Here is a 25,013-nt window from a genome sequence, read left to right as displayed (position 1 = left end):
CTAGACTTTCGGGTATGCCAAGAGGCATTATTAAGCCTTTACTTGGTTAAACAAATCTATACATTACATGATATTTGTTATTATCAGTTCAGTTACATTGCTTTCAGAATTACTGCTGTCCATCAGTATCTGTCATTGAAGCCCGGTGCGTTAAGCAGGATAATGGGCTTCTTCACAACTACACAGAGGCAAAGGTTAGTTTGCAAGTGGCGTGCTTGCCTGGAACTGCTTATTACTTCTGCAGTGTCTACATAGGCAGTGCCCTGCTATGCGTTTTGCTTCCAGTGTCCTGTGAAGGAAAAGAAAGTGAATAAATTTAAATAACTTTAAATAAATAAATTTAAATGATAAACAAGAGCTCCTCTGGTACTTTTTTTGAAGGACCTGTTGCTGACAACATAGGGATTTTGCTGCTCTTCAGTTGAAGCGAGTGAGTTTACCTGCTATAACTGCTTTGGTTACAGAAGACCCAGAGGGCCATTCTTTATTTTTAAAAATGGAGTCCCTACTCCATCCCCACTTTTTCCTGTTGCCACCACTGCAGAAGCTCAGGATTCTCGAGGAACACCAAACTGATGGGGATTGATGGGGACTGAGGCGCCAGTCAAAGTGAGATTTGAACCTTCTAACTCAGAGATAAGGGTGCTACCAACTAAAGCAAGCTGACAACCTGCTCCCCTCTATCATGGATTCTACATTCTGCAAAGATTCCATAGAACCATAGAAACCATAGAAAAATTACGGCACAGAAGGAGGCTATTCAGCCCATCGTGTCTGCACCGCCCAATATAATCCCACCTTCCAACACCTAGTCTGTAGCCTTGCAAGTTACAGCACTTCAGGTGCAGGTCCAGGTACCTTTTAAATGAATTGAGCATTTCTGCCTCCACCACTGATCCTGGCAGTGAATTCCAGACACCCACCACCCTCTGCGTGAAAAAGTTTTTCCTCATGTCCCCTCTAATCCTTCTACCCATCACCTTAAATCTGTGCTCCCTGGTAATTGACCTCTCCACTAGGGGAAACAGGTCCTTCCTGTCTACTCTATCTAGGGCCCTCATTATTTTGTACACCTCAATTAAGTCACCCCTCGGCCTCCTCTGTTCTAAAGAAAACAACCCTAGTCTATCCAATGTTTCCTCATAGCTACAACTTTCAAGCCCTGGCAACATTGTTGTAAATCTCCTCTGTACTCTCTCCAGAGCAATTATGCCCTTCCTGTAATGTGGCGACCAGAACTGTATGCAATACTCCAGCTGTGACCTAACCAGTGTTTTATACAGTTCCGGCATTACATCCCTGCTTTTGAATTCTATACCTCGGCCAATAAAGGAAAGCATTCCATATGCCTTCTTCACTTTATCTACCTGTCCTGCCACCTTCAGGGACCTGTGGACATGCACTCCAAGATCTCTCACTTCTTCTACCCCTCTCAATATCCTCCCATTTATTGTGTATTCCCTCGTTTTATTTGCCCTTCCCAAATGCATTAACTCACACTTATCTGGATTGAATTCCATTTGCCACTTTTCCACCCACTCAACCAAATTATTGATATATTCTGGAGTCTACAGCTGTCCTCTTCACTATCAACTATACGGCCAATTTTTGTGTCATCAGCAAATTTCCCAATCATGCTTCTCACATTTAAGTCCAAATCATTAATATATACCACAAACAGCAAGGGACCCAACACTGAGCCCTGTGGAATGCCACTGGAAACAGCTTTCCGTTCACAAAAGCATCCGTCGACCACTACCCTTTGTTTCCTGTCACTGAGCTAATTTTGGATCCAACCTACCACATTCCCCTACAACCCATGGACTTTTATTTTTCTGATCAGTCTGCCATGCGGGACCTTGTCAAATGCATTACTAAAGTCCATGTAGACCACATCCATTGCACTACCCTCAACAATCCTCCTTGTTACTCCCTCAAAAAACTCAATCAATTTAGTAAGACATGACCTTCCCTTAACAAATCTATGCTGACTATCCCTGATAAATCCGTGCCTCAGAATTGATTCTAATAATTTACCCACCACCGAGGTCAGACTGACTGGCCTATAATTATTTGGCTTATCCCTCGCACCCTTTGTAAACAATGGTATAACGTTCGCAGACCTCCAATCCTCTGGCACCTCGCCTGTATCCAGTGAGGATTTGAAGATGATCCTCAGCACATCTGTTATTTTCTCCCTGGCTTCCTTAACAACCTGGGATGCAATCCATCTGGCCCTGGCAATTTATCCACTTTCAAGGATGTCAGACACTCAAGTACTTCCTCTTTCCTTATGCTTATCATATCTAACATTTCACACTCCTCCTCTTTTACTACAATGTCTGCATCATTCCTCTCTTTTGTGAAGACAGAGACAAAAAAACTCATTAAGAACCCTGCCTACATCTGCATCCACACATAAGTTCCCTTGTACATCTCTGATAGGCCCTATGCTTTCCTTAGTTATTTCACACATTCATTGTTTTGTGGAGAGAAAGTACTCTTCCTGAGTCTTGCAGGAATCTTGTTCATTTTATACTCAAGTCTTGTAGCTTGCTACTCACAGTCCTACTAAATAAACTGCTGACACCTACAGTATCGATTTGGCCTTTTAAAAATAAAGTTTGTGTCTTCCCTGTATCCTTCCTCCCATGAAAACAAGATAGGTTCTTTGTTTTCCAAGTGTGATGTTCTTCTCTTCACCATCCCCAACACGTCAGTGTCCTTTTGAGGGGAAATGTAGCTGCACCAAACATCTATACAAATTTAAAATTACTTTTACCAAATATCTTTGAAATACATCTTATTCTTGATATTTTTATTCTTGGTTATTCTTGGTGATCACAACTTCATATCAAATGGCTTGTATTCACTCAGTTCCTTTTCCACCTTTGTTAATGGGTGTCCCTTCATCACATACACATGTCATGGCTTCTATTCCAATGTGTGTAACATTTCATTGACCTGAATAAAAATCAGTTTACCATTCCCTTAACCCATTCATTTCCAAAGTTGCTTATCATCTCTTATCAAGTTTAGTGCTTTACAAGTGATGGTTGCAGATATTTTGTGTGACATTTTTCCCTCTGCTGTGATATCTGATACCTCATTAGCACTCTGCAGTCATGACATCAGTGGTAGAGAAATTGGTGATATCATCTCAGGGTGAGACCAACAAAAATTGTCCACTCGAAGGGCACCCAGCAGTTGACATCTTATCATAAATCCTTTGCTTTTTTGGTGAAAATTTCAACCTAAAATATGCAACGTTGTTACTTTGAAATCACTGGATTTGAAAAACTGTACCAATTCCATGAAGGTGGGAGTCCTGGTTTGGGACTACAATTCAAAATGGTGACTCAGATTCAGGTTTTCTTCTCCCCACTGCCCCATCCCTCCTCAGGGCCTGTCCTGTTGCTACTGTTGCCTCTTCCCAACCAGAGCACCTTCTGCTAAGATTCTCTCTTCCCTCCACAAGATTTGATCTTCTGCCGCTTTCCATACTAATCCAAGGCACTGTTCTGACATAAGTTGCTCCCCAGGCCATCTTTTCTTAGGCCTGATTCCCTATTGATCTCTCAGCCTCTTCTCTCTCTCTCTCTCTCTCTGTTTGATCCTCTTGCTTTATTGTTCGGGACTGCTCCAGTTGTTATTTTTGCTCTGTGTTTCGTCTGTTAGTTGTTAATTCCCAAGACTGCTCCCTGTCTTGTCTACTTTTTCCAAGCTGCTCCTGTTTGGGGTTTCTCTCCTGTTTTGTAAGGCACTTGCTACTCCACTCAATTTACATCACAGGACCCTGATCTCCATATTAAAGGGGCCCATTACCTGAAACAGGCTAGTGCTTTTGACACCCGGCCTTCGGCCCCTTTCGGAGCCAGCCACATCACCGCTGTTAATTGGGTGGTCAGGTCATCCACTCCTTTTTGAGGCCATTGCTGTCTCATTAATGCCAGGTGAAAGCATGTAAAATCATCCCCAAGGAATTCACACCAAGAATCCAAAGGAGACATTCAGACTGCACCGTACTTGTAAAGGAAGGGAGCCATTAGATAAATTTATATTATTGTGCCACAATGTGAAGGCTACTTCCCTTTTGCCTCGAATGCACAGTGGCTCCACTGTATTAAAGTGCACTGCAAATAAAATATTTTTGACATAACTGTTTAGTTCTTGGGCTTGCCCATCAAACACAATAGCTAAGCTTTAAAAGTGGTCTGCTGCACATTTCACAGCAAGGACACAACAAGGTCGTGAAATAGAGGTCAATAGAAATATCTAGATAGGCTGGGTACTCATGCCCTCGGCACTGGCACACATCAAAATCTTAAGTGCTTGACAATGTGGGAGGAACTGATGTGATAATTATAACTCAGAAGGGAGTTTGCATTGCTTTGGTTGGTTGCAAGTCCTTTGTCAGCTATGATGTGGTATTTTTTGGACTGAAGAGTTTGGTCAAACAAATTGACTAAAATGACTGTGGATTGCTTGATAGAAATCACTTCCTCGGTCAGCTCTGTGCCTCATTCGGTAACAAATGAGCCATGGGACACAGTATGGAGAAGCACATGACTGGCTACACTACATGCCTGTGTTAATGAACCTCCTGGTAACTGAGATCTGATTGGTTTCAAGCCTGTGCTATGTTGAATAAGAAATATGTGACAGAAGGACAAGTCCCTGTGAGGGAAAGTATGAATAAGCAGATCACTGCCTTGGTGTTACAACAGGTTCACAGCTGTGCTGTTAGCTGCCACACTAAGCTTTCACTTCTGGGATCCAGGTATGAATCTAATGCAGAATGATGGGATTAAACAGTCTCCTCTTTCTGCTAGTTGTGAGCATCCAAAATACAGAGTTCAGGACTGTCTACATGGATGCAGGCCCACAGTGTGATAGTGCTTACAATTAGCCTTAAATTGGCACCAACTTGGCATTGTGACTCAGAGGCTTTAAGCTGGTTAGCTCAGTGAAGCAGGAACGAGTTGACAGAACAATCCCACACATAGCTCAGTGCCTTTGTCTACCATTTTAAATCTTTCCAAGTCCCTAAACTATAAAAACAACAAATAGAAATGCATTAGAGGAGAGGCTGGAAAACATTAAAACCTAAATCTTGAACAATACAGTCTGTGAGTTGCCATGGAAGCAGAATGCTATGTACTTGAAATCATACATTCCAGGCACCTCACAACAATTCAGAGGGTGTTTCAATTGCTGAGGAGTGCTGGTTTTCATAAATATTGAAGTCATTCCACTCAAGTCTTTATTTTAATTCTCAGTACTTGCAAACAAGTCAAGGCAGTAAGCAGACAGATGTAGACTGATGCAAAAACAAGAAATGCTGGATTCACTCAGCAGGTCTGGCAGCATCTGTGGAAAGAGAAGCAGAGTTAACGTTGACCCGAAACGTTAACTCTGCTTCTCTTTCCACAGATGCTGCCAGACCTGCTGAGTGAATCCAGCATTTCTTGTTTTTGTTTCAGATTTCCAGCATCCGCAGTATTTTGCTTTTATATTGATGTAGACTGATGATTGTGTTATATAATTTATCCATCTTTTGGTGAATTTTATGTACAGGGTGAAGGATACCAATGTTGGAATTGATAACTTTGCTCATCATTACAAGGTGCCAGCTTGGGTCAGTGGTCAGTGCCTCTGCGTTCAAACTCCAGTCGAGGCCTTCACTGTGTAATCTCGGTTGACATTCATGTGCAGTACTGAATGTTGTTTCAATGCTGAATATGCCATTCTTTAGTTGTGATGCTCAGGTGAATGCTAAGGATCTACTACCACAATTTGAAGAGGAGCAGTGAATTGCCCTGGCCAACATTATACCCACAGAAAACAAGAGCAGAGTAATTGGTCATTCGGATCATTATTGTTTATGCGACTGTGACAAGCATAAGATGGCTGATGGATTTACACACAACAGTAATTCAATTTATATGAAGCATTTGAGCTGGTTCTGAGAGATATGCTAAGGCACTATAGGACTGCAAGTTCCTTCTTTCCACCCAATGCCATGAAGCTCTCCCAGCACACCGCAGGGTTAGGCATTAAATAAAACTCTCTCTACTCTTCTCTGCAAGCACCCTAGCCTCAGTTTCCTTTGCACTATAACGTCAAGCTCTTACAGGTCACACACACCGTGTGTTAGAAGCAACAGGAAGACGCCTCAATGCTGTCACAACATTGTGCCTTGAATCCATCGTCAAATAAAAGTACCGCTTTTCAGTATGAGCTGAAAGCAAGCATAATTGGCTGGCCCAGGACACGTGTATTTCTCTAGAGCTGTGATCAGACTGAGGACTGATAATTTTGGCAGATGATGCTTATTAATGATTCTTATTTATAACTCGAGAATCTAAGCTTGATCGCTTCATCATAACTCTGGCTTCTCACGAGCCACTGGAATTGGAAAAAAATGAAGAAAATGATGTCTTACATTGTGCTGCCATATGATCCACCTACTCGTCTTCCTGCACAAAGAACTCATGACAAGCTGCGGTTACCATAGCAACGAAAGCAATAAACTCCTGAAAGTCACACTCTGCATCACCATTAGTATCCAGGCTTTCCATCAACTTGTCCAGCGTCTCTTGGTCTTTGATGTCCTAAAGGTTTTTTTTTTGAAAAAAAACCCACAAATTTCAAAAAGCAAGGCACACGTGTACAGTACAGATCATCCTGCATACATTCACCTTAAAATAACTTCTTTGCTTTTAAAAATTATATGCATGGTATTTGAAAGTCATGTCAGGCAGCTCAAAACTTAAGAAGCAGACTCGTAATATTGGACTACATGACTGATTTTCCTCCAACTTGTCATTTTCATGATACATAAGCAGTTATAAACAGATTCACTTGCAAAAATATTCCTTTATTTCAATATAAAAGTTTCAAAATTTGTTATTTTCCTTGAGCCTGTTGTTTGGAAGAAGAGACAAGTATTCAATTCAAATACAAACATCCAGTAGGCTTGATTTAGATTTAGATTTAGAGATACAGCATTGAAACAGGCCCACCGAATCTGTGCCGACCATTAACCACCCATTTATACTAATCCTACACTAATCCCATATTCCTACCACATCCTCGCCTGTCCCTATATTCCCCTACCACCTACCTATACTAGGGGCAATTTATAATGGCCAATTTACCTATCCACCTGCAAGTCTTTTGGCTGTGGGAGGAAACCGGAGCACCCAGAGGAAACCCACGCAGACACAGGGAGAACTTGCAAACTCCACACAGGCAGTACCCAGAATTGAACCCGGGTCGCTGGAGCTATGAGGCTGCGGTGCTAACCACTGCGCCACTTTGGTTTGCATATATATGATTGGCAGGTCTTTTGGAACTGAATGGACATTTATTTCAATTTGCTTGGTCGCAACCAATTTTTGAAAATGATTTCTCATCTTGTCTGGTTCAAACTGGGGAGGCTGTCTGAAGTTTCACAGAGAGTTTCTCAGATCAAAGAGCTCCCATGGACAATGGGAAAGAAAGAACATAGGGATGTTTTGTACAGTACAATTCAGTGTGGCCATTTGTTATTTCCTGCTTATGTGAGATAGTCTTAAAATCTACAGCAAAATCTATTATGTTCCCCCGCTACTAGTTAATTATTCTTCTACTGTTTAATAAATTTGATTGGCAGTTAAAGCCAAAGTTACGGTCCAGTGAAGTGGTTATTCTGCCATCTTCCAAAGTCAGGGACGATTATGTCAGGGCATGTAATAAAATCAGAAAGCTAGAATAAAGTGTAGAATGTTCTTAATTTAATCCCGGGACAGCAGCAAATTCATTTAGCTATTTGGAAGAGAGAGCACTTTCCTTGATGTAGGAACAGAGGCTCATCAACTGGAATGGTCAGAATCATTAACCAAATAAAATACCTGAAGTAAAATATTCCCTAAAAACACAATCATTGCACTTCAAGAAGTTGAGATGGGCAATGTTAGGCTCTTGTAAAACAACCAAGGGAGTTCATATGGCATCGTAGATTACATGAGATGTCTGTAACCATCATTCGAATCCCTGGGTCATTATAGCCCTTGACTCACTCCAATGCATGTCACACAGTACATGCAGGTACTGAGCCATGGGGACCAGATTCCATCTCTGATCCCTGCTGAGTTAGCTGATTTCCACTGGGACAACAATTTGAGGACTATGATTGGATCAGTATTTCTGGGCTTTGAAGGGGGAAAACGAATCAACTAGGATGCTCATCCCTGATCCCTATCCAATGACCCCTGCTGTGTGGACGTTGCATGATAATAGAAAGGGGTTTGGATCATTGAATGAAAAGTGGACCAACACTCCTGGCCAAGGATCACAGATCGAAAGTAGGCAATTGGGCAAGCTTTGAGAGGACTGCCTACTGAAATATACCTCTACATGAACATAGAACATCGAAAGTTTACGGCACAGAAAGAAGCCACTTGGTCCATTGTGCCTGTGCCAGACGAGAAACGATCCACCCAGCCTAATCCCACTTTCCAGCATTTGGTCCATAGCCCTGCAGGTTACAGCACTTGAGGTGCATATTCAGACACCTTTTAAATGAGTTGAAGGTTTCTGCCTCTACTACCGTTTCAGGCAGTGAATTCCAGACCCCCACCACCCTCAGGGTGAAAAACGTTTTCCTCATCTAATCTTTCTACCAATCACTTTAAATCAATGTCCCCTAATCACTGACCTCTCTGCTAAGGTAAGTAGGCTCCTCCCATCCACTTTATCCAGGTACCTCACAATTTTGTACATCTCAATCAAATCTCCCCTCAGCCTCCTCTGTTCCAAGGAGAACAACCCCAGTCTGTCCAATCCTTCATCATAGCTGCATTTTTCCAGTCCCGGCAACATCCTTGTAAATCTCCTCTGTACCCTCTCTAGTGCAATTACATCCTTTCTGTAATGAGGTGATCAGAACCGCACACAGTACTCAAGTTGTGGCTTAACTAATGAGTTATACAGTTCCATCATAAGCTCCCTGCTCTTATTTTCTACACCTCGGCTAATAAAGGAAAGGATTCCATATGCCTTCTTAACCACCTTACCAACCTGTCCTGCTACCTTCAGGGATCTATGGATATTTACTCCAAGGTCCCTCACTTCCTCTACACTTCTCAGTATTCTCCCATTAATTGGGTATTCCTTTGCCTTGTTTGACCTCCCAAATGCATCACCTTACACTACTCCGTGTTGAATTCCATTTTCCACTTTTCTGCCCACCTGACCAGTCCATCAATATCCTCCTTGCTATCAACCACACGGCCAATTTTTGTGTCGTCTGCAAACTACTTGATCATGCCCCTACATTTATGTCCAAATCGTTAATATATATACACCACAAAAATCAGGGGACCCAGTACTGAGCCCTGCAGAACACCACTGGAAACAGCCTTCCAATGGCTAAAACACCCAACAATCATTACTCTTTGGTTTCTGCCACTGTGCCAATTTTGTATCCAGCTTGCTACATTCCCCTGGATCCCATGTGCTTTCATTTTTTTAACCAGTCTGCCATGTGGGACTTTGTCAAAAGCCTTGCTAAAATCCATGTAGACCACATCAATTGTACTATCCTCATTAATCCTCCTTGTTACTTCCTCAAAAAATTCAAACAAGTTAGTCAGACACAATCTTCCCTTAACAAATCCATGCTGACTATCCTTGATTAATCCATATATAATAAAAGCAAAATACTGCGGATGCTGGAAATCTGAAATAAAAACAAGAAATGCTGGAAATACTCAGCAGGTCTGGCAGCATCTGTGGAGAGAGAAGCAGAGTTAACGTTTCGGGTCAGTGACCCTTCTTCGGAACATAAGCTTTCCTTTTCTGCCTTATCTTACCCTGTAAGGTCCTTGACATCCATGGGGCTCTAGATTTGGCCATCGCACCCTTTTTCTTTGAGGGAACATGTTTACTCTGAACCCCTTGAATCTCTCCTTTGAATGCCTTCCACTGCTCTGACACTGGTTAACCTTCAAGTAGCTGTTTCCAGATCACTTTTGCTAAATCACTCCTCAGCTTAGTAAAATTGGCCTTGCCCCAATTTAGAACTATAACTCCTGTTCTTTCTTTGTCCTTTTCCATAATTATGTTAAAACTAACTGAATTATAATCACTGCCACCAAAATGCTCTCCCGGTGCCACTCCTTCCACCTGCCCATCTTCATTTCCTAAAACTGCGCCCTCTCTTGTTGGACTTGCTACATATTGCCCAAAAAAGTTCTCCTGAATGCACATCAGGAATTCTGCTCCCTCAATTCCTTTCACACTAAAACTATCCCATTTAATATTGGGGTAGTTAAAATCCCCTACTATTACTGCCCTATTGTTTTTGCACTTCTCAGAGATTTGCCTACATATTTGCTCTTCTTTCTCCCTCTGACTGTTTGGGGGTCTATAGTACACTCCCAGCAGTGTGACTACCCCTTTTTTGTTCCTTAGCTCAATCCATATGGCCTCATTTGATGATCCTTCTAACATATCATTCCTCCTCACAGCTGTAATTGTTTCTTTGACCAAAATTGCTACCTGCCCTCCTTTTTTATCCCTCTCTCTATCTGTATGAGTAGGACCTTCTGGAGAAGAGAAGGTAAAACATATTCATAGACAGAACAATGGAGACTTGATAGACTGAATGCTCTCATCTTAAGCCAGGGCATTTGCTTTTTCCAATAGGATTAGCAGGTATCAAGTGGCATTGGCCATGATGAGCCACAGGATAAATCAAGTGTGATAGGACAAAAGCTACAGGAAGTAACTGTACACTTGCAGGAAGTGTCAAGACTTTCAATATATTGGCGAGAGATGTTCAGTTTATAAATGGGTTTATTTTCAGTTGTTTATGACAATACTAGCTGGCAGTGTTAATGTCCATATCCCAGTATTAACAACTGCAATCTCAACCTTAATCAAGTATAGAGATTCCAGTTCTGGATGCACTGTTGCCAGTGCATTATATACACTGAGTCATTTACTTATGGATTCACAAACAGTTTGGTGTCTGCATTACTTATAAAACTTTAATATGATATGGCAGGTATAGCAGGTATAACAGCACCATACTGACGACACCCAGCTCTACCTCATCAACACCTCTCGTGAGAGCCCTCCACTGTCTCTGAATTGTCAGACTGCTTGTCCGACATCCAGTGCTGGATGAGTAGTAATTTCCTCGCATCAAACATTAGGAAGACCAAAGCCATAATCTTCAATCCCTGCCACAAACTCTGTTCCCTAGCCACTGACTCCATCCCTCTCCCTGGCCACGGTCTGAGGCTGAACCAGACCACTGGCAATCTTGGTCTTGTATTTGACCCCAAGATGAGCTTCTGACCACATTTTTTTTTTCATTCATGGGATGTGGGCGACGCTGCCAGGCCAGCATTTATTGCCCATCCCTAATTGCCCTTGAGAAGGTGGTGGTGAGCTGCCTTCTTGAACCGCTGCAGTCCATGTGGGGTAGGTACACCCACAGTGCTGTTAGGAAGGGAGTTCCAGGATTTTGACCCAGCGACAGTGAAGGAACGGCGATATAGTTCCAAGTCAGGATGGTGTGTGACTTGGAGGGGAACTTACAGGTGGTGGTGTTCCCATGTATTTGCTGCCCTTGTCCTTCTAGTTGGTAGAGGTCGCGGGTTTGGAAGGTGCTGTCTAAGGAGCTTTGGTGCATTGCTGCAGTGCATCTTGTAGATGGTACACACTGCTGCCACTGTGCGTCGGTGGTGGAGGGAGTGAATGTTTGTAGATGGGGTGCCAATCAAATGGGCTGCTTTGTCCTGGATGGTGTCGAGCTCCTTGAGTGTTGTTGGAGCTGCACCCATCCTGGCAAGTGGAGAGTATTCCATCGTACTCCTGACTTGTGCCTTGTAGATGGTGGACAGGCTTTGGGGAGTCAGGAGGTGATTTACTCGCCTCAGGGTTCCTAGCCTCTGACCTGCTCTTGTAGCCACGGTATTTATATGGCTACTCCAGTTCAGTTTCTGGTCAATGGTAACCCCTAGGATGTTGATAGTGGGGATTCAGCGATGGTAATGCTGTTGAATGTCAAGGGGAAATGGTTAGATTCTCTCTTGTTGGAGATGGTCATTGCCTGGCACTTGTGTGGTGCGAATGTTACTTGCCACTTATCAGCCCAAGCCTGGATATTGTCCAGGTCTTGCTGCATTTCTACACGAACTGCTTCAGTATCTGAGGAGTCACGAATAGTGCTGAACAATGTGCAATCATCAGCGAACATCCCCACTTCTGACCTTATGATTGAAGGAAGGTCATTGATGAAGCAGCTGAAGATGGTTGGGCCTAGGACACTACCCTGAGGAACTCCTGCAGTGATGTCCTGGAGTTCAGATGACTGACCTCCAACAACCACAACAATCTTCCTTTGCGCTAGGTATGACTCCAGCCAGCAGAGGGTTTTCCCCCTGATTCCCATTGACCTCGGTTTTGCTAGGGCTCCTTGATGCCATACTCGGTCAAATGCTGCCTTGATGTCAAGGGCAGTCACTCTCACCTCACCTCTTGAGTTCAGCCCTTTTGTCCATGTTTGTACCAAGGCTGCAATGAGGTCAGGAGCTGAGTGGCCCTGGCGGAACCCAAACTGAGCGTCACTGAGCAGGTTATTGATAAGCAAGTGCTGCTTGATGGCACTGTTGATGACACCTTCCATCACTTTACTGATGATAGAGAGTTGTCTGATGGGGCAGTAATTGGCCGGGTTGGACTTGTCCTGCTTTTTGTGTACAGTACATACCTGGGCAATTTTCCACATTGCAGGGTAGATGCCAGTCTTGTAGCTGTACTGGAACAGCTTGGCTAGGGGCGTGGCAAGTTCTGGAGCATAGGTCTTCAGTATTATTGCCGGAATATTGTCAGGGCCCATAGCTTTTGCAGTATCCAGTGCCTTCAGTCGTTTCTTGATATCACGCGGAGTGAATCGAATTGGCTGAAGTCTGGCATCTGTGATGCTGGGGACTTCAGGAGGAGGCTGAGATGGATCATCAACTCGGCACTTCTGGCTGAAGATTGTTGCAAATGCTTCAGCCTTATCTTTCGCACTGATGTGCTGGGTTCCCCCATCATTGAGGTTGGGGATATTTGTGGAGCCACCTCCTCTAGTTAGTTGTTTAATTGTCCACCACCATTCATGGCTGGATGTGGCAGGACTGCAGAGCTTAGATCTGATCCATTGGTTATGAGATCGTTTAGCTCTGTCTATCACATGCTGCTTACGCAGTTTGGCATGCAGATAGTCCTGTGTTGCAGCTTCACCAGGTTGACACCTCATTTTGAGGTATGCCTGGTGCTGCTCCTGGCATGCCCTCCTGCACTCTTCATTGAACCAGGGTTGGTCTCCTGGCTTGATGGTAATGGTAAAGTGGGGGATATGCCGGGCCATGAGGTTACAGATAGTGGTTGATTACAATTCTGCTGCTGCTGATGGCCCACAGCGCCTCATGGATGCCCAATTTTGCATTGCTCGATCTGTTCGAAATCTATCCCATTTAGCACGGTGATAGTGCCACACAACACAGTGGACGGTATCCTCAATGGGAAGGCAGGACTTCGTCTCCACAAGGACTGTGCGGTGGTCACTCCTACCAATACAGTCATGGACAGACGCATCTGCAGCAGGCAGATTGGTGAGGATGTCAAGTATGTTTTTCCCTCGTGTTGGTTCCCCCACCACCTGCCGCAAACCCAGTCCAGCAGCTATGTCCTTTAGGACTCGGTCAGCTCAGTCAGTAGTGGTGCTACCGAGCCACTCATGGTGATGGACATTGAAGTCCCCCACCCAGAGTACATTTTGTGCCCTTGCCACCCTCAGTGCTTCCTCCAAATGGTGTTCAACATGATGGAGTACTGAGTCATCAGCTGAGGGAGGGTGGTAGGTGGTAATCAGTAGGAGGTTACCTTGCCCATGTTTGACCTGATGCCATGAGACTTCATGGGGTCCGGAGTCGATGTTGAGGACTCCCAGGGCAACTCCCTCCTTACTGTATACCACTGTGCCACCAGCTCGGCTGGATCTGTCCTGCCGGTGGGACAGGACTTACCCAGGGATAGTGATTGCAGTGTCTGGGACATTGTCTGTAAGGTATGATACCGTGAGTATGACAATGTCAGGCTGTTGCTTGACTAGTCTGTGGGACAGCTCTCCCAACTTTGGCACAAGCCCCCAGATGTTAGTAAGGAGGACTTTGCAGGGTCGACAGGGCTGGGTTTGCCGTTGTCGTTTCCGGTGCCTTGGTTGATGCCGGGTGGTCCATCCAGTTTCATTCCTTTTTATTAACTTTGTAGCGGTTAGGTACAACTGATGCTTATTAGGCCATTTCAGAGGGCAGTTAAGAGTCAACCACATTGCTGTGGGTCTGGAGTCACATGTAGGCCAGACCAGGTAAGGACAGCAGATTTCCTACCCGAAAGGACATTAGTGAACTAGATGGGTTTTTACAACAATCGACAATGGTTTCATAGCCATCATTAGACTAGCTTTTCATTCCAGATTTATTAAATTCAAATTCCACCTTCTGCTTGTGATGGGATTTGAACCCATGTCACCAGAGAAATATCCTGGGTCTCTGGGTTACTAGTTCAGTGATAATACCACTACGCCACCGCCTACCCAATACGCCTACATATTTGCACCATCACTAAGACAGCCTATTTCCACCTCCGTAACATTACCCTCAGTTCATCTGCTGCTGAAACCCTCATCCATGCTTTTGTTACCTCTGGACTTGACTATCACAATGCACTTCTGGCCGGTCTCCCACCTTCCACCCTCCTTAAATTTGAGCTCATTCAAAACTCTGCTATCCGTATCAACTTCCACTGAGTTCCATTCATCCCTCCCCATTGCTGACCTAAATGTACTCTCAGTCTGTCTTCACCTCAGTTTTAAAAATCTTATATTTGTTTTCAAATCCCTCTATGGCCTCACCCCTCCCTATCTCTGTCATCTCCTCCAGCCCCAAAACCCTCCGAGATATCTGCGCTCCTCTAATTCTGGCCTTTAATTTTAATCGCTCCACGTTTGATGGCCATATCTTTGTTGCCAAAGCCCAATGCTCTGGAATTCTCTCTCTAAATCTCTTAGCCTCTCAGCCTCTCTTTTTAAGAAGCTCCTTGACACCTACCACTTTGACTAAGTTTTTGGTCATCTGACCTAATATCGCTTTATGTGTTTCAGTGTCGAATTTTGTTTGCTAATGCTCCTGTGAAGCGGCTTGGGACGTTTTACTGCATTAAAGACTCTGTATAAATACAAGTTATTGTTGATGTTGTTACAGGAATAAGTTTTTAGTTTTAGACCACTAGGTTAAAGCATTCATGCAAAAATGTGAAAATGTTGTGTGCCATTGTTACCGAGTTTGTCAATGTTTCAGAAGCCAACAGCTCAGAAAGAGAAGCGGTTACTGATCGTATTGTCTGCTGCCATCTTTACTGCTGGCAGTGAAGAAACTTCCTTCCAAAAGCACCCTGCCCTTCTACCCCTCTTCTAAATACCTAATAGCTCTTTGACTGCATGCTCAGTCTCCCTAATTATATCCCTTCACTTCCTGCTGTCCTGCTGACATGTTTGTCCATGTATACATGCATATTGTTGCTGGTGTCACATTACCATCAGTGAATTTAACAATGTACAAGTCGCAAGGCAAAGCAGAATGTTAATGAGGAAGCTGCCTCGATGCCTTCTGGTGTCTGGAGCACAATAGCTATTTTGTTCCAATTTGTGAGGGTAGATTCTGTATTACTGAAAATCAAGTTTCACTGATAAACTACCCTTTGACCCACATACTTGATACTATGTGGTAAGTAGTAAAAGGTTAAACATGAATTCACACCCCCAACCACCCGACAAACTTGGTGCTGCCAATAATAGAAGGATACACACACATCCCACAGCTCACTGCCCCTTCCCCAACACCCCCAGCCCCCAGCGTAATTTAAACAAAAGTTCTCAACCAATAAGAAACTTTATAAAGTCACTAATGTCAGCCAAAACTGAGAAGGAGGATTACAGACAAAAGGGCCCTGAAATTCCATGGGGTTTTGTAGTGTTCAATGGTTTGATTGATCTGGGTTTGATTGTATTAGTCTGTTTACTGAGCAGTGTTCACTAATCTTGATTACTTAAGTCTAATGTTTTGAAACAAACGAAGACAGGGCTGGAAAGTTCTAGTAAATACAAGTGTTCTGATAGAGACATTGTAGTGAAATCTTTTAAGAGCTGAGATATTTTAAACTACTGCAAATAAACCTGTTGTTGATTTAAAACTAGCATCATATCTGCATTGCTCTGAGATTAAACAGATATATAAAATATCCAGCAAACCGGCAAAAACATAACAGGTTCTTCCAGTTTCTGGCTGTCTCCCTAACGTTCTTGCCTGTTTGCTGTCGCAGTTATGGTCGGAGACTAGGAGATCAGCCAGCATGCTTCAGGAGGCAGCTGGGGAGAAGTACATTTCTGCTAATGGACCAGACAATAATACAAACATAAATTTCAGATCCTGAAGCTAACCTGCAGCAAGTCCGTTCACCCATCACCCCTGTGATCACTGACCTACATTGGCTCGCTGTCCAGGAATTTTAAAATTCTCATCCATGTTTTTAAGTTGCCTCATCCTTCCCTAGCTCTGTAATCTCTTCCAGCACCACAACCCTCAAAGTTCTCAGCGCTCTTCCAATTCTAGCCTCTTGAGCATCCCCTATTTTAGCCTGGGCCCTAAGCTCTGGAATTCCCTCCATTAAACTCTCCGCCTCTCTACCTCTCTTTCCTCCTTTAAGATGCTCCTTAAAACCTACTTCTTTGGCCAAGCTTTTGGTCATCTGTGCTTATATCTCCTAATGCGTCTTGGTGTCAAAATTTAGTTTGATAATGTTCCTGTGAAGTGCCTTGGGATGGTGTATTGCATTAAAGATGCTATATAAATAAAAGATGTCGGTGCTGTTCAAATACTTAGGAACAAATAAAAAAAAGTTGCATGTTGTGCCTATGGCTTCCTGAGTTTATTAAATGAGTAGCTGAGGCATATAAACCAGGAAGTGTCAATGTTTAATTCCAAATTTGTGCTGATTTAGCTGATAGCTATTGAGGTTGCTAAGAGGTCCCACTGCTCCTGAGTTAGGCTGGTGAAAGACAACTGGGGTGCTGTTCCTGATTGATTTCAGTGATCCCTGCCAGATCTCCACAAGTGTGAACATTGGATCCTATAGAGTTACTCCTACACTACGTTATGGTTGAATGGGCTGCTGGCACTCGTTGCCAATGCTTATACTTAAATGGTTGCTTGGGCAAGGTCCTACACAAGGGCCGGTGGCTATTGGGTTGTGTCGCAGCTAGAATAGCACTCCGTCAGTGAGAAAGATAACCAGTGACGAATAATAAAAAAGGCAAAACAAAGCAGTATGTCACCATATGGGACAGCACATCTAAGCAATTTGTGATGTGACGCATGAGACCTGCAGGTTCTACATCAACATTGACACCAGACTTCATACCGCCTGGAAGTGCAACCGAAAACAATCGGAAAGCAACAAACTACCCTCCAGAACCATATTTGCAGCTTAAGAACCCCGCTGGCTGCTGTGAGGCAGGCACATCTTAAATGCACTGATGCAAATGTTTTTCTTTCAGTATTCTTTGTGAAATTCTAAATGGTTTCTATTAGAATGTGTTTCCGATTTTGCTGGAAACAGTGAATTGAGCACATTTTCACAGTCACATGCACAATAGCAACCAGAGGGATTCTTAGTCGCTCTTTGTTGCTTGATTCTACGATATGCACCAAATTTTCATTAATTAACAAAAGGTCACAGAGGAAAATGAAAATAACAGCGCAGAGCTTCAAGGCTCTGAGGAAATATTTCTGTATCCCACATCTTCTCGCATATAGTGAGAAGCCTTCGCTGGCCCCTCTTTTCTCAGACAATACATACAGATGAATATACAAATTAGGAGCAGGAGTAGGCCACTCGGCCCCTCGAGCATGCTCCGCTATTCAACAAGATCACAGCTGATCTAATTGTAACATCGAATCCACATTCCTGCCTACGCCCAATAATATTTCACCCTCTTGCTTATCAAGAATCTATCTACCTCTGCCTTAAAAATATTTTAAAAGATTCTATTTCCACTGCCTTTTGAGGAAGAGAGTTCCAAAGACTCACGACCCTCTGAGAGAAAAAATTCTCCACATCTCTGTCTTAAATGGGTGACCCCTTATTTTTAGATAGTGACCCTCAGTTCTAGATTCTTCCACAAGGGGAAACATCCTTTCCACATCTACACTGTCAAGACCCCTCAGGATCTTGTATATCTCAATCAAGTCACCTCTTACTTTTCTAACCTCCAGCAGATACAAGCCTTGCCTGAACAACCTTCCATAGAATCATAGCATCATAGAAAGTTTAAGGCACAGAAAGAGGCCACATGGCCCATCATGTCTGTGCTGACCGAAAAACGATCCACCTATTATAATCCCACCTTCCAGCATTTGGTCTGTAGCCCTGCAGCTTACAGCACTTGAGGTGCATAATCCAGACTCCTTTTGAATGAGTTGAGGGTCTCTGCCTCAACTATCCTTTCAGGCAATGAGTCCCAGAGCCCCACCACCCTCTAGGTGAAAAAGTTTTTCCTCATCTCCCCTCTAATTTTTTACCAATCACTTTAAATCTATGCCCCCTCATCACTGACCTCTCTGCTAAAGTGAATAGACCCTTCATCTCCACTCCATCGAGGCCCCTCAAAATTTTGTACATTTCAATCAAATCTCCTTTCAACATTCTCTGTTCCAAGGAGAACAACCCCAGCCTATCCAATCTTTCCTCATAGCTGCATTTTTCCAGTCCTGGCAGCATCCTCGTAAATCTCCTTTGTACCCTCTTTAGTGCAATTACTTCCTTTCTGTAATGAGGTGACTAGAACTGCACACAGTACTCAAGTTGTGGCCTAACCAATGAGTTTTACAGTTCCAGCATAATCTCCCTGCTGTTGTATTCTATACCTCAGCTAATAAAGGAAAGGATTCCATATGCCTTCTTAACCACCTTTTTGACCTGTCCTGCTACCTTCAGGGATCTGTGGATATTCACTCCAAGGTCCCTTACTTCCTCTACACTTCTCAGTATTTTCCCATTAATCGTGTATTCCTTTGCCTTGTTTGACCTCTCCAAATGCATCACCTCATCACCTAAGTTGAATTCCATTTGCCACTTTTCTGCCCAAATGACCAGACCAACAATATCTTCCTGCAGCCTGCAGCTATCCTCCTCACTATCTACCACACGGCCAATCTTTGTGTCATCCACAAACTTCTTGAACATGCCCCTTACGTTTATGTCCAAATCATTAATAAACACCAGAAAAAGCAGGGAACCCAGTACTGAGCCCTGCAGAACATCACTGGAAACAACCCTCCAGTCACTAAAACAGCTGTCAACAATTACCCTTTGTGTCCTGCTCACTGCCACTGAGCCAATTTTGTATCCACTTTGCTGCATTTCCATGGATCCCATGGGATTTTATTTTCTTAACCAGTCTGCCATATGGGACCTTGTCAAAAGCCTTGCTAAAATCCATGTAGACCACATAAACTGCACTACCCTGATCTATCTTCCTTGTTACTTCTTCAAAAAATTCAATCAAGTTGATCAAACAAGGTCTTCCCTCAACTGCAGGAAGATATTGCTGGTCTGGTCATTTGGGCAGAAAAGTGGCAAATGGAATTCAACTTAGCTGACTATCCTCGATTAACCTGTGCCTTTCTAAGTGACAGTTTATCCTGTCTCTCAGAATAGATTCCAATAATTTGCCCACTACTGAGGTTAAACTGACTGGCCTGTAATTATTCCAATATATCCTTTGCTCCCTTTTTAAGCGGAGGTACAACGTTAGCAATTCTCCAATCCTCCAGCATCACACCTGTATCCAGTGAGGACTGGAAAATGATGGTCAGACCCTCTGCTGTTTCCTCTCTTGCTTCTTTTAACAGCCTAGGATGCATTTCATCTGGCCCTGGTGATTTATTAACTTTCAAGGATGCTAATCCCATTAATACTCTACTTGTATTTATTTGTCATTACTCTACTTGTACACTAGCTGGCTCTGTACTTACAGCCAGTAAGCAAATTTTATAATTTACTGCTCCTAGCATTGACCTTTGTGCAAGGGGGGAGCACAGCAGCGAGGCAAGTAAAGAACCCAGTGCACTCTTGGTGGTTTTCCATCTGTTATTAATGAAAATACTGACCTCCACACCCAAATTCCCAAGAGACGCTTGGGAGCAAGTACTAACTTTTAATATCTACCTCAACATCTAGGATAACTGCAGTTGCTACAGCCTACACTCCATCTTGTTATGCTCATGGGATTGGGGAGTGTCAGTACAAAGAACAAAGAACAAAGATAATTACAGCACAGGAACAGGCCCTTCGGCCCTCGAAGCCTGCGCCGATCCAGATCCTCTCTCTAAACATGTCGCCTATTTTCTAAGGTTCTGTATCTCTTTTCTTCCTGCCCATTCATGTATCTGTCTAGATACATCTTAAAAGACTCCATCGTGCCCGCATCTACCACCTCCGCTGGCAATGCGTTCCAGGTGCCCACCACCCTCTGCGTAAAGAACTTTCCACGCATATCCCCCCTAAACTTTTCCCCTTTCACTTTGAAAGTACTTAGGCACTGTCCCTCATTTTTCTTGGATATGGTAACATAGTGGTTATGTTACTGGATTTCAAATCCAGAGACATGTATTTGAATCCCACCATGGCAGCTGGGGAATTTAAATTCAATTAAGTAAATCTGGAATAAAAAGCTGGTATCAGCAATGGTGACCATGAAACTAACGGGTTGTTGAAAAAATCCATCTAGTTCACTAATGTCCTTCGGGGAAGGAAATCTGCTGTCCTTACCCGGTCTGACCTACATACGACTCCAGACACACAGCAATGTGGTTGACTCTTAACTGCCCTCTGAAATGGCCTAGCAAGACACTCAGTTGAAGTCAAGAAGGTAGCTCACCACCATCTTCTCAAGGGCAATTAGGGATGGGCAATAAATGCTGGGTTTGCCAGCAACGCTCACATCCTAAGAATGAATAAATACATTTTGCTCTCGGCCTATCTTGGCCACATTGCTGATATGAAAGCTGGGAATTTTGACCAGGCATTTACCCACAGGAGGGAAGACAGAGAAAAATAATCAGAGGGAGAGTCACTCCCTGGGCCACTCCTGTGATCTTCATGACAGCATTGCAACAGCATGGAGCATGGTGCCCTCCTGGTTCTGGGTATCACAAGGCACAGAACAACAACTAATAAAAAAAGAAGGTCCTACTTCAATGCATTTTGTTGTACCTAATTGTGCTGAACACCAAATCAGCTCATCCCTCTTTGTGTGGGGATATGACCAATGCAGCTCTTCGTGTGAAGTCAATAAATAAAGTCTTCACGTTAATGGTGTTTGTTGTGAGGAAAAAAAAACCTTCAATCTGAGTCCTGACTCCAGTATTTGAGATACACTGCCAAACACTGTCAGCAGAACCAATGCAAAGGCCTACTTTCCCTCCACGTAGCTCAAAAAGACCTTGTCTATACTCACGCCAATGAAGTTGCTGAGCTCGTTGTTAATGAGCTCCTTCAGTTCCACCTTCTTCAGCTTCAGCTTATCTCCCTCTTTTCCACTATATTTGTGAAAAGTTTCAATAATGGTGACCATCGCATTCTCCAGGTCAGACATTCTGTCAGTAAAACCCTGCAAGAGAGTATAAAGAGGGGAATGGGTTAGCTCCCAGACAGGCAATATCTCAATTTTAACATGATCATCCTTGTTTTCAAATCACTCCATGGCTTTGCCCCTCCCTATCTTTGTAATCTCCTCCATAACCCTCCAAGATATCTGCGCTCTGCCAACTCTGGCTTCTTGTGCATCCCCGAGTATAATCATTACATCATTGGCGGAAGTGCCTTCAATTTCCCGGCCCTAAGTTCTGGAATTCTCTCCTCTTTGTCCGCCTCCCTTCCTCTCTTCCTTCCTTTAAGGCACTCTTTAAAAGCTACCTCATTGACCAAGCTTTTAGTCAACTGTCACAATATCTCCTTATGCGGCTCAGAGTCAAATTTTGTCTAATAATGCTCCTGTGAAGCGCCTTGGTGTTACTACATTAAAGGGGCTATATAATTGCAAGTTGTTGTTGTTATAATACAAATTGATAATGTCCTCTTACAGACAGCGGGATGCCCAATATTCTGGAAAATTACCAGAAGAAATGTTAAATGGGATCTCTTCTTCGCCTGCTGGGGGCTGAATTATTTTTCTGAAATCATTCACCGCTCATGGTAAATCCAATTACCCCAAATACCTCAATTGGTAAAAGCAGTGCATCAGTAAGCCACCATGAACAGAATGCCCCAGATGTGATTCTCAATCTGTGCTGGGCTTTCTGATCTGAGTTGGGACAACAGGAGGGGGTTGGTGGGGTGCGGGGAGGACGACAATTGGCTGCATCATCCCTGGGCTCGGGAGGAAAGAAAATCAGCCAGGGGTCCAACCACCATCTCTATCTAGTCACCACCTGCTGAGAAACTCATGTATGTCTCACCCTTTGAGATGAGGAATGGCTGTGACAATACCTGTTTAAAATAGTCATAAGGATTAACTGAAAACAGAAATGTTTTAGGGGCCATTTCATTATCCTGCAGCAGGGAGGTATTCGTACTCACAAGGAATGCAGTGATAGGGCTATAACTATTGGAAAGGACAGCTGCTGGAAGGGCTGCCAGATATTTTGGTGGATTCTGTTTTAGCTGAAATAAACTCATGAAGATAACTCCTGCAAAATGAGAGCAGGAAGCTCCATAGAGGTGGAGTGCAGACCTTAAGGAGGAAGATGACAGAGACATTGAGGTAGGAAGAGATTCAATGACCTCAGCAGATTGGTGAAGGGAAGTGAAGGCTTTGTTTGCCATGCATACCCTGTAGGAATGGCATCTCTCATCCACTCAGTGTCATTATCTGACTTATGACCAGGAAACCTCTGGCAACAGTTACAAAATATTTACAGCACAGAAACAGACCATTTGACCCAATAGGTCCAAGCTGGTACTTATGCTCCACATGAACCTCCTTCCCCCCTTCTTCAACCAACCCCATCAACACTAAGGCACCATGTTAGCTCCAAACCAATGGGAGAATGCTTATTTCCTGTTGATTTTGCTAGTCTTGACGGAGAGATGTTTAAAGGTTGCCTGCACCCACACGTCTGATAAGAATAGCATGCATGCAGATATAAAGCTGATTAAAAACTATCCTTGCCAGTCACACTCCTTTGCCTCAATGAAAATAAAGTTCTTTCATGGGTGTAAATCAGGCAGTTCTAGATCATCTGCAAGTTATACAACCCACATGGTTGTCTTCCCTTTAAGTGTAGAAAATTCAGGGCTGGCTATATAACAGGCAATTGATCTGCTATCACTCATCTTAAACCCCCAGTGTAATTGAATTGCAGCCCCTGTGTTTTCTTGTTGCAAAGGAAAGGATAGAGTATAACCAGTGCCAAAGAGCAATGGAAGAAGGAAACACCAATCAGGAAATCTTTGAGTGCCTGAGCAGCAAACTCTGCAACTCATTGGCAGCCAAGCAGGAGAGGCTTCAAGAGGTGATGTAGCGGGTGAAGTGCCAGCCAAGATGGGGTTGGTAAAGGAGGGCAGAAGGAAGTGCGGATTGTTTCAACTTTATATTATCACAACGGTCAAGCAATTAGCTGCCATTATTTAAAGAGTCACATGAGTGTTTACATGGCTAAACAAGCTTCTGTATATTCACGGGAATGCCTTGTAGGAAGAGGCCAGGCAATTAGATGAGCAGCCAAGGTGAAAAGAGTCTAGTTCTTCCATGAAGGCTGAAGCAATGATTACCTTTGGCTGTGGAGCCCTAGGGTGTCACATCACAGGAATTCAGTCTTCTAAGGAACAATAAATTGGGAGCGCAGATCTCAAGTGGAAATAGCAGAGATGGTTTCCATGCATGTAGCTGAGATGATTGCAGAGTGGGAGGAATCCAATACACCAATCTGTAGAACATTGCATGAAGTTTCTTAGTATCTACAGAACACACTGGAGAGTGTGAGAGTGGCAACAAAGGCCCAGGAAGATGTTCTCAGGACACTCATGGTTTCCAGAGTGGCAACTGACACTGCTTCAAGGGTCGGCCTGTACGTGACACACTCACAGGGCTTTCAAGACTTGTTTGGGAATATACAGTCTGCAATGACAACAGGCAGTAACCGCTCTGATTCTGTGCCCTACACCAATGGGTTACAAGGATTGGTAGCAGATTCTGCTGCCTCTCATGATACCATAAATGACAGGGGAAATCTTCAGAGAAGCTTCTGAGAGGCAAATTGCAAAAATCACATGAAGAGAGATTGGGGAAACTGGGTCTGTATTCTCCACAGTTTCGAAGAATGAAAGGTGATCTCATTGAAACATACAAAATACTTAAAGGGATAGACAGGGTAGATGCAGCTCAGATGTTTCCCCTGGTTACGGAGTCTAGAACCATGGGACACAATTTCAAAATAAGGGGGAAGCCACTTAGGACAGAGATGAGGAGAAATTTCTTTACTCAGAGCATTGTGAATCTTTGGAATTCTCTAGTCAGTGGGCTGTGGAAGCTCAGTCATTGAGTATGTTTAAAATAGAGATTGACAGATTTCTAAATACCAATGACATAAAGGGATATGGGAATCGTGTGGGAAAAAGGTATTGAAGTGGATGATCAGCCATGATTGTATTGAATGACGGAGCAGGCTCAATGGGCTGAATGGCCTACTCCTGCTCCTATGTTCCTATGTTCCAATCAATGTCTGGGCACTGTTTCACCAAGGTTCACGAGAATGGTTCCAGGAACATCTGTTATTAAGATAGATTGGGGAAGTTAGGACTGTTTACCTTGGAGAAGAGAAGGCTGAGAGGTGAATTGATAGAGGTATTCA

At 43.5% G+C, this 25,013-nt stretch overlaps 1 protein-coding gene across 1 annotated transcript; it reads right to left on the bottom strand.

Annotated features, from left to right (window-relative positions):
* Window positions 1–245: 245 nt before the first annotated feature.
* s100b (S100 calcium binding protein, beta (neural)) lies at window positions 246–21,757 on the bottom strand. Its single transcript, XM_068034622.1, has 3 exons — window positions 21,620–21,757; window positions 6,446–6,614; window positions 246–289 (listed from the first exon to the last, which is right to left on the bottom strand). The coding sequence occupies exons 1-2, from the start codon at window positions 21,755–21,757 to the stop codon at window positions 6,468–6,470; spliced, it is 285 nt and encodes a 94-aa protein (XP_067890723.1). The 3' UTR covers window positions 246–289; window positions 6,446–6,467.
* Between the last annotated feature and the right edge of the window lie 3,256 nt (window positions 21,758–25,013).

Source organism: Heterodontus francisci, chromosome 7 (assembly GCF_036365525.1).
Source record: "Heterodontus francisci isolate sHetFra1 chromosome 7, sHetFra1.hap1, whole genome shotgun sequence".
NCBI classification, from domain to species: domain Eukaryota; kingdom Metazoa; phylum Chordata; class Chondrichthyes; order Heterodontiformes; family Heterodontidae; genus Heterodontus; species Heterodontus francisci.
Note: the sequence above shows the minus strand (reverse complement) of the source record. Positions and strands in the feature narration are given on the sequence as shown.

What these genes read in the sequence shown, in the direction of transcription:
- s100b (XM_068034622.1), bottom strand. Translation starts at nt 21,757, where the DNA reads ATGTCTGACCTGGAGAATGCGATGGTCACCATTATTGAAACTTTTCAC. An exon ending in AGCTCAGCAACTTCATTGGC is followed by an intron (nt 6,615 to 21,619) that starts GTGAGTATAGAC and finishes AAAAACCTTTAG; the next exon opens with GACATCAAAGACCAAGAGAC.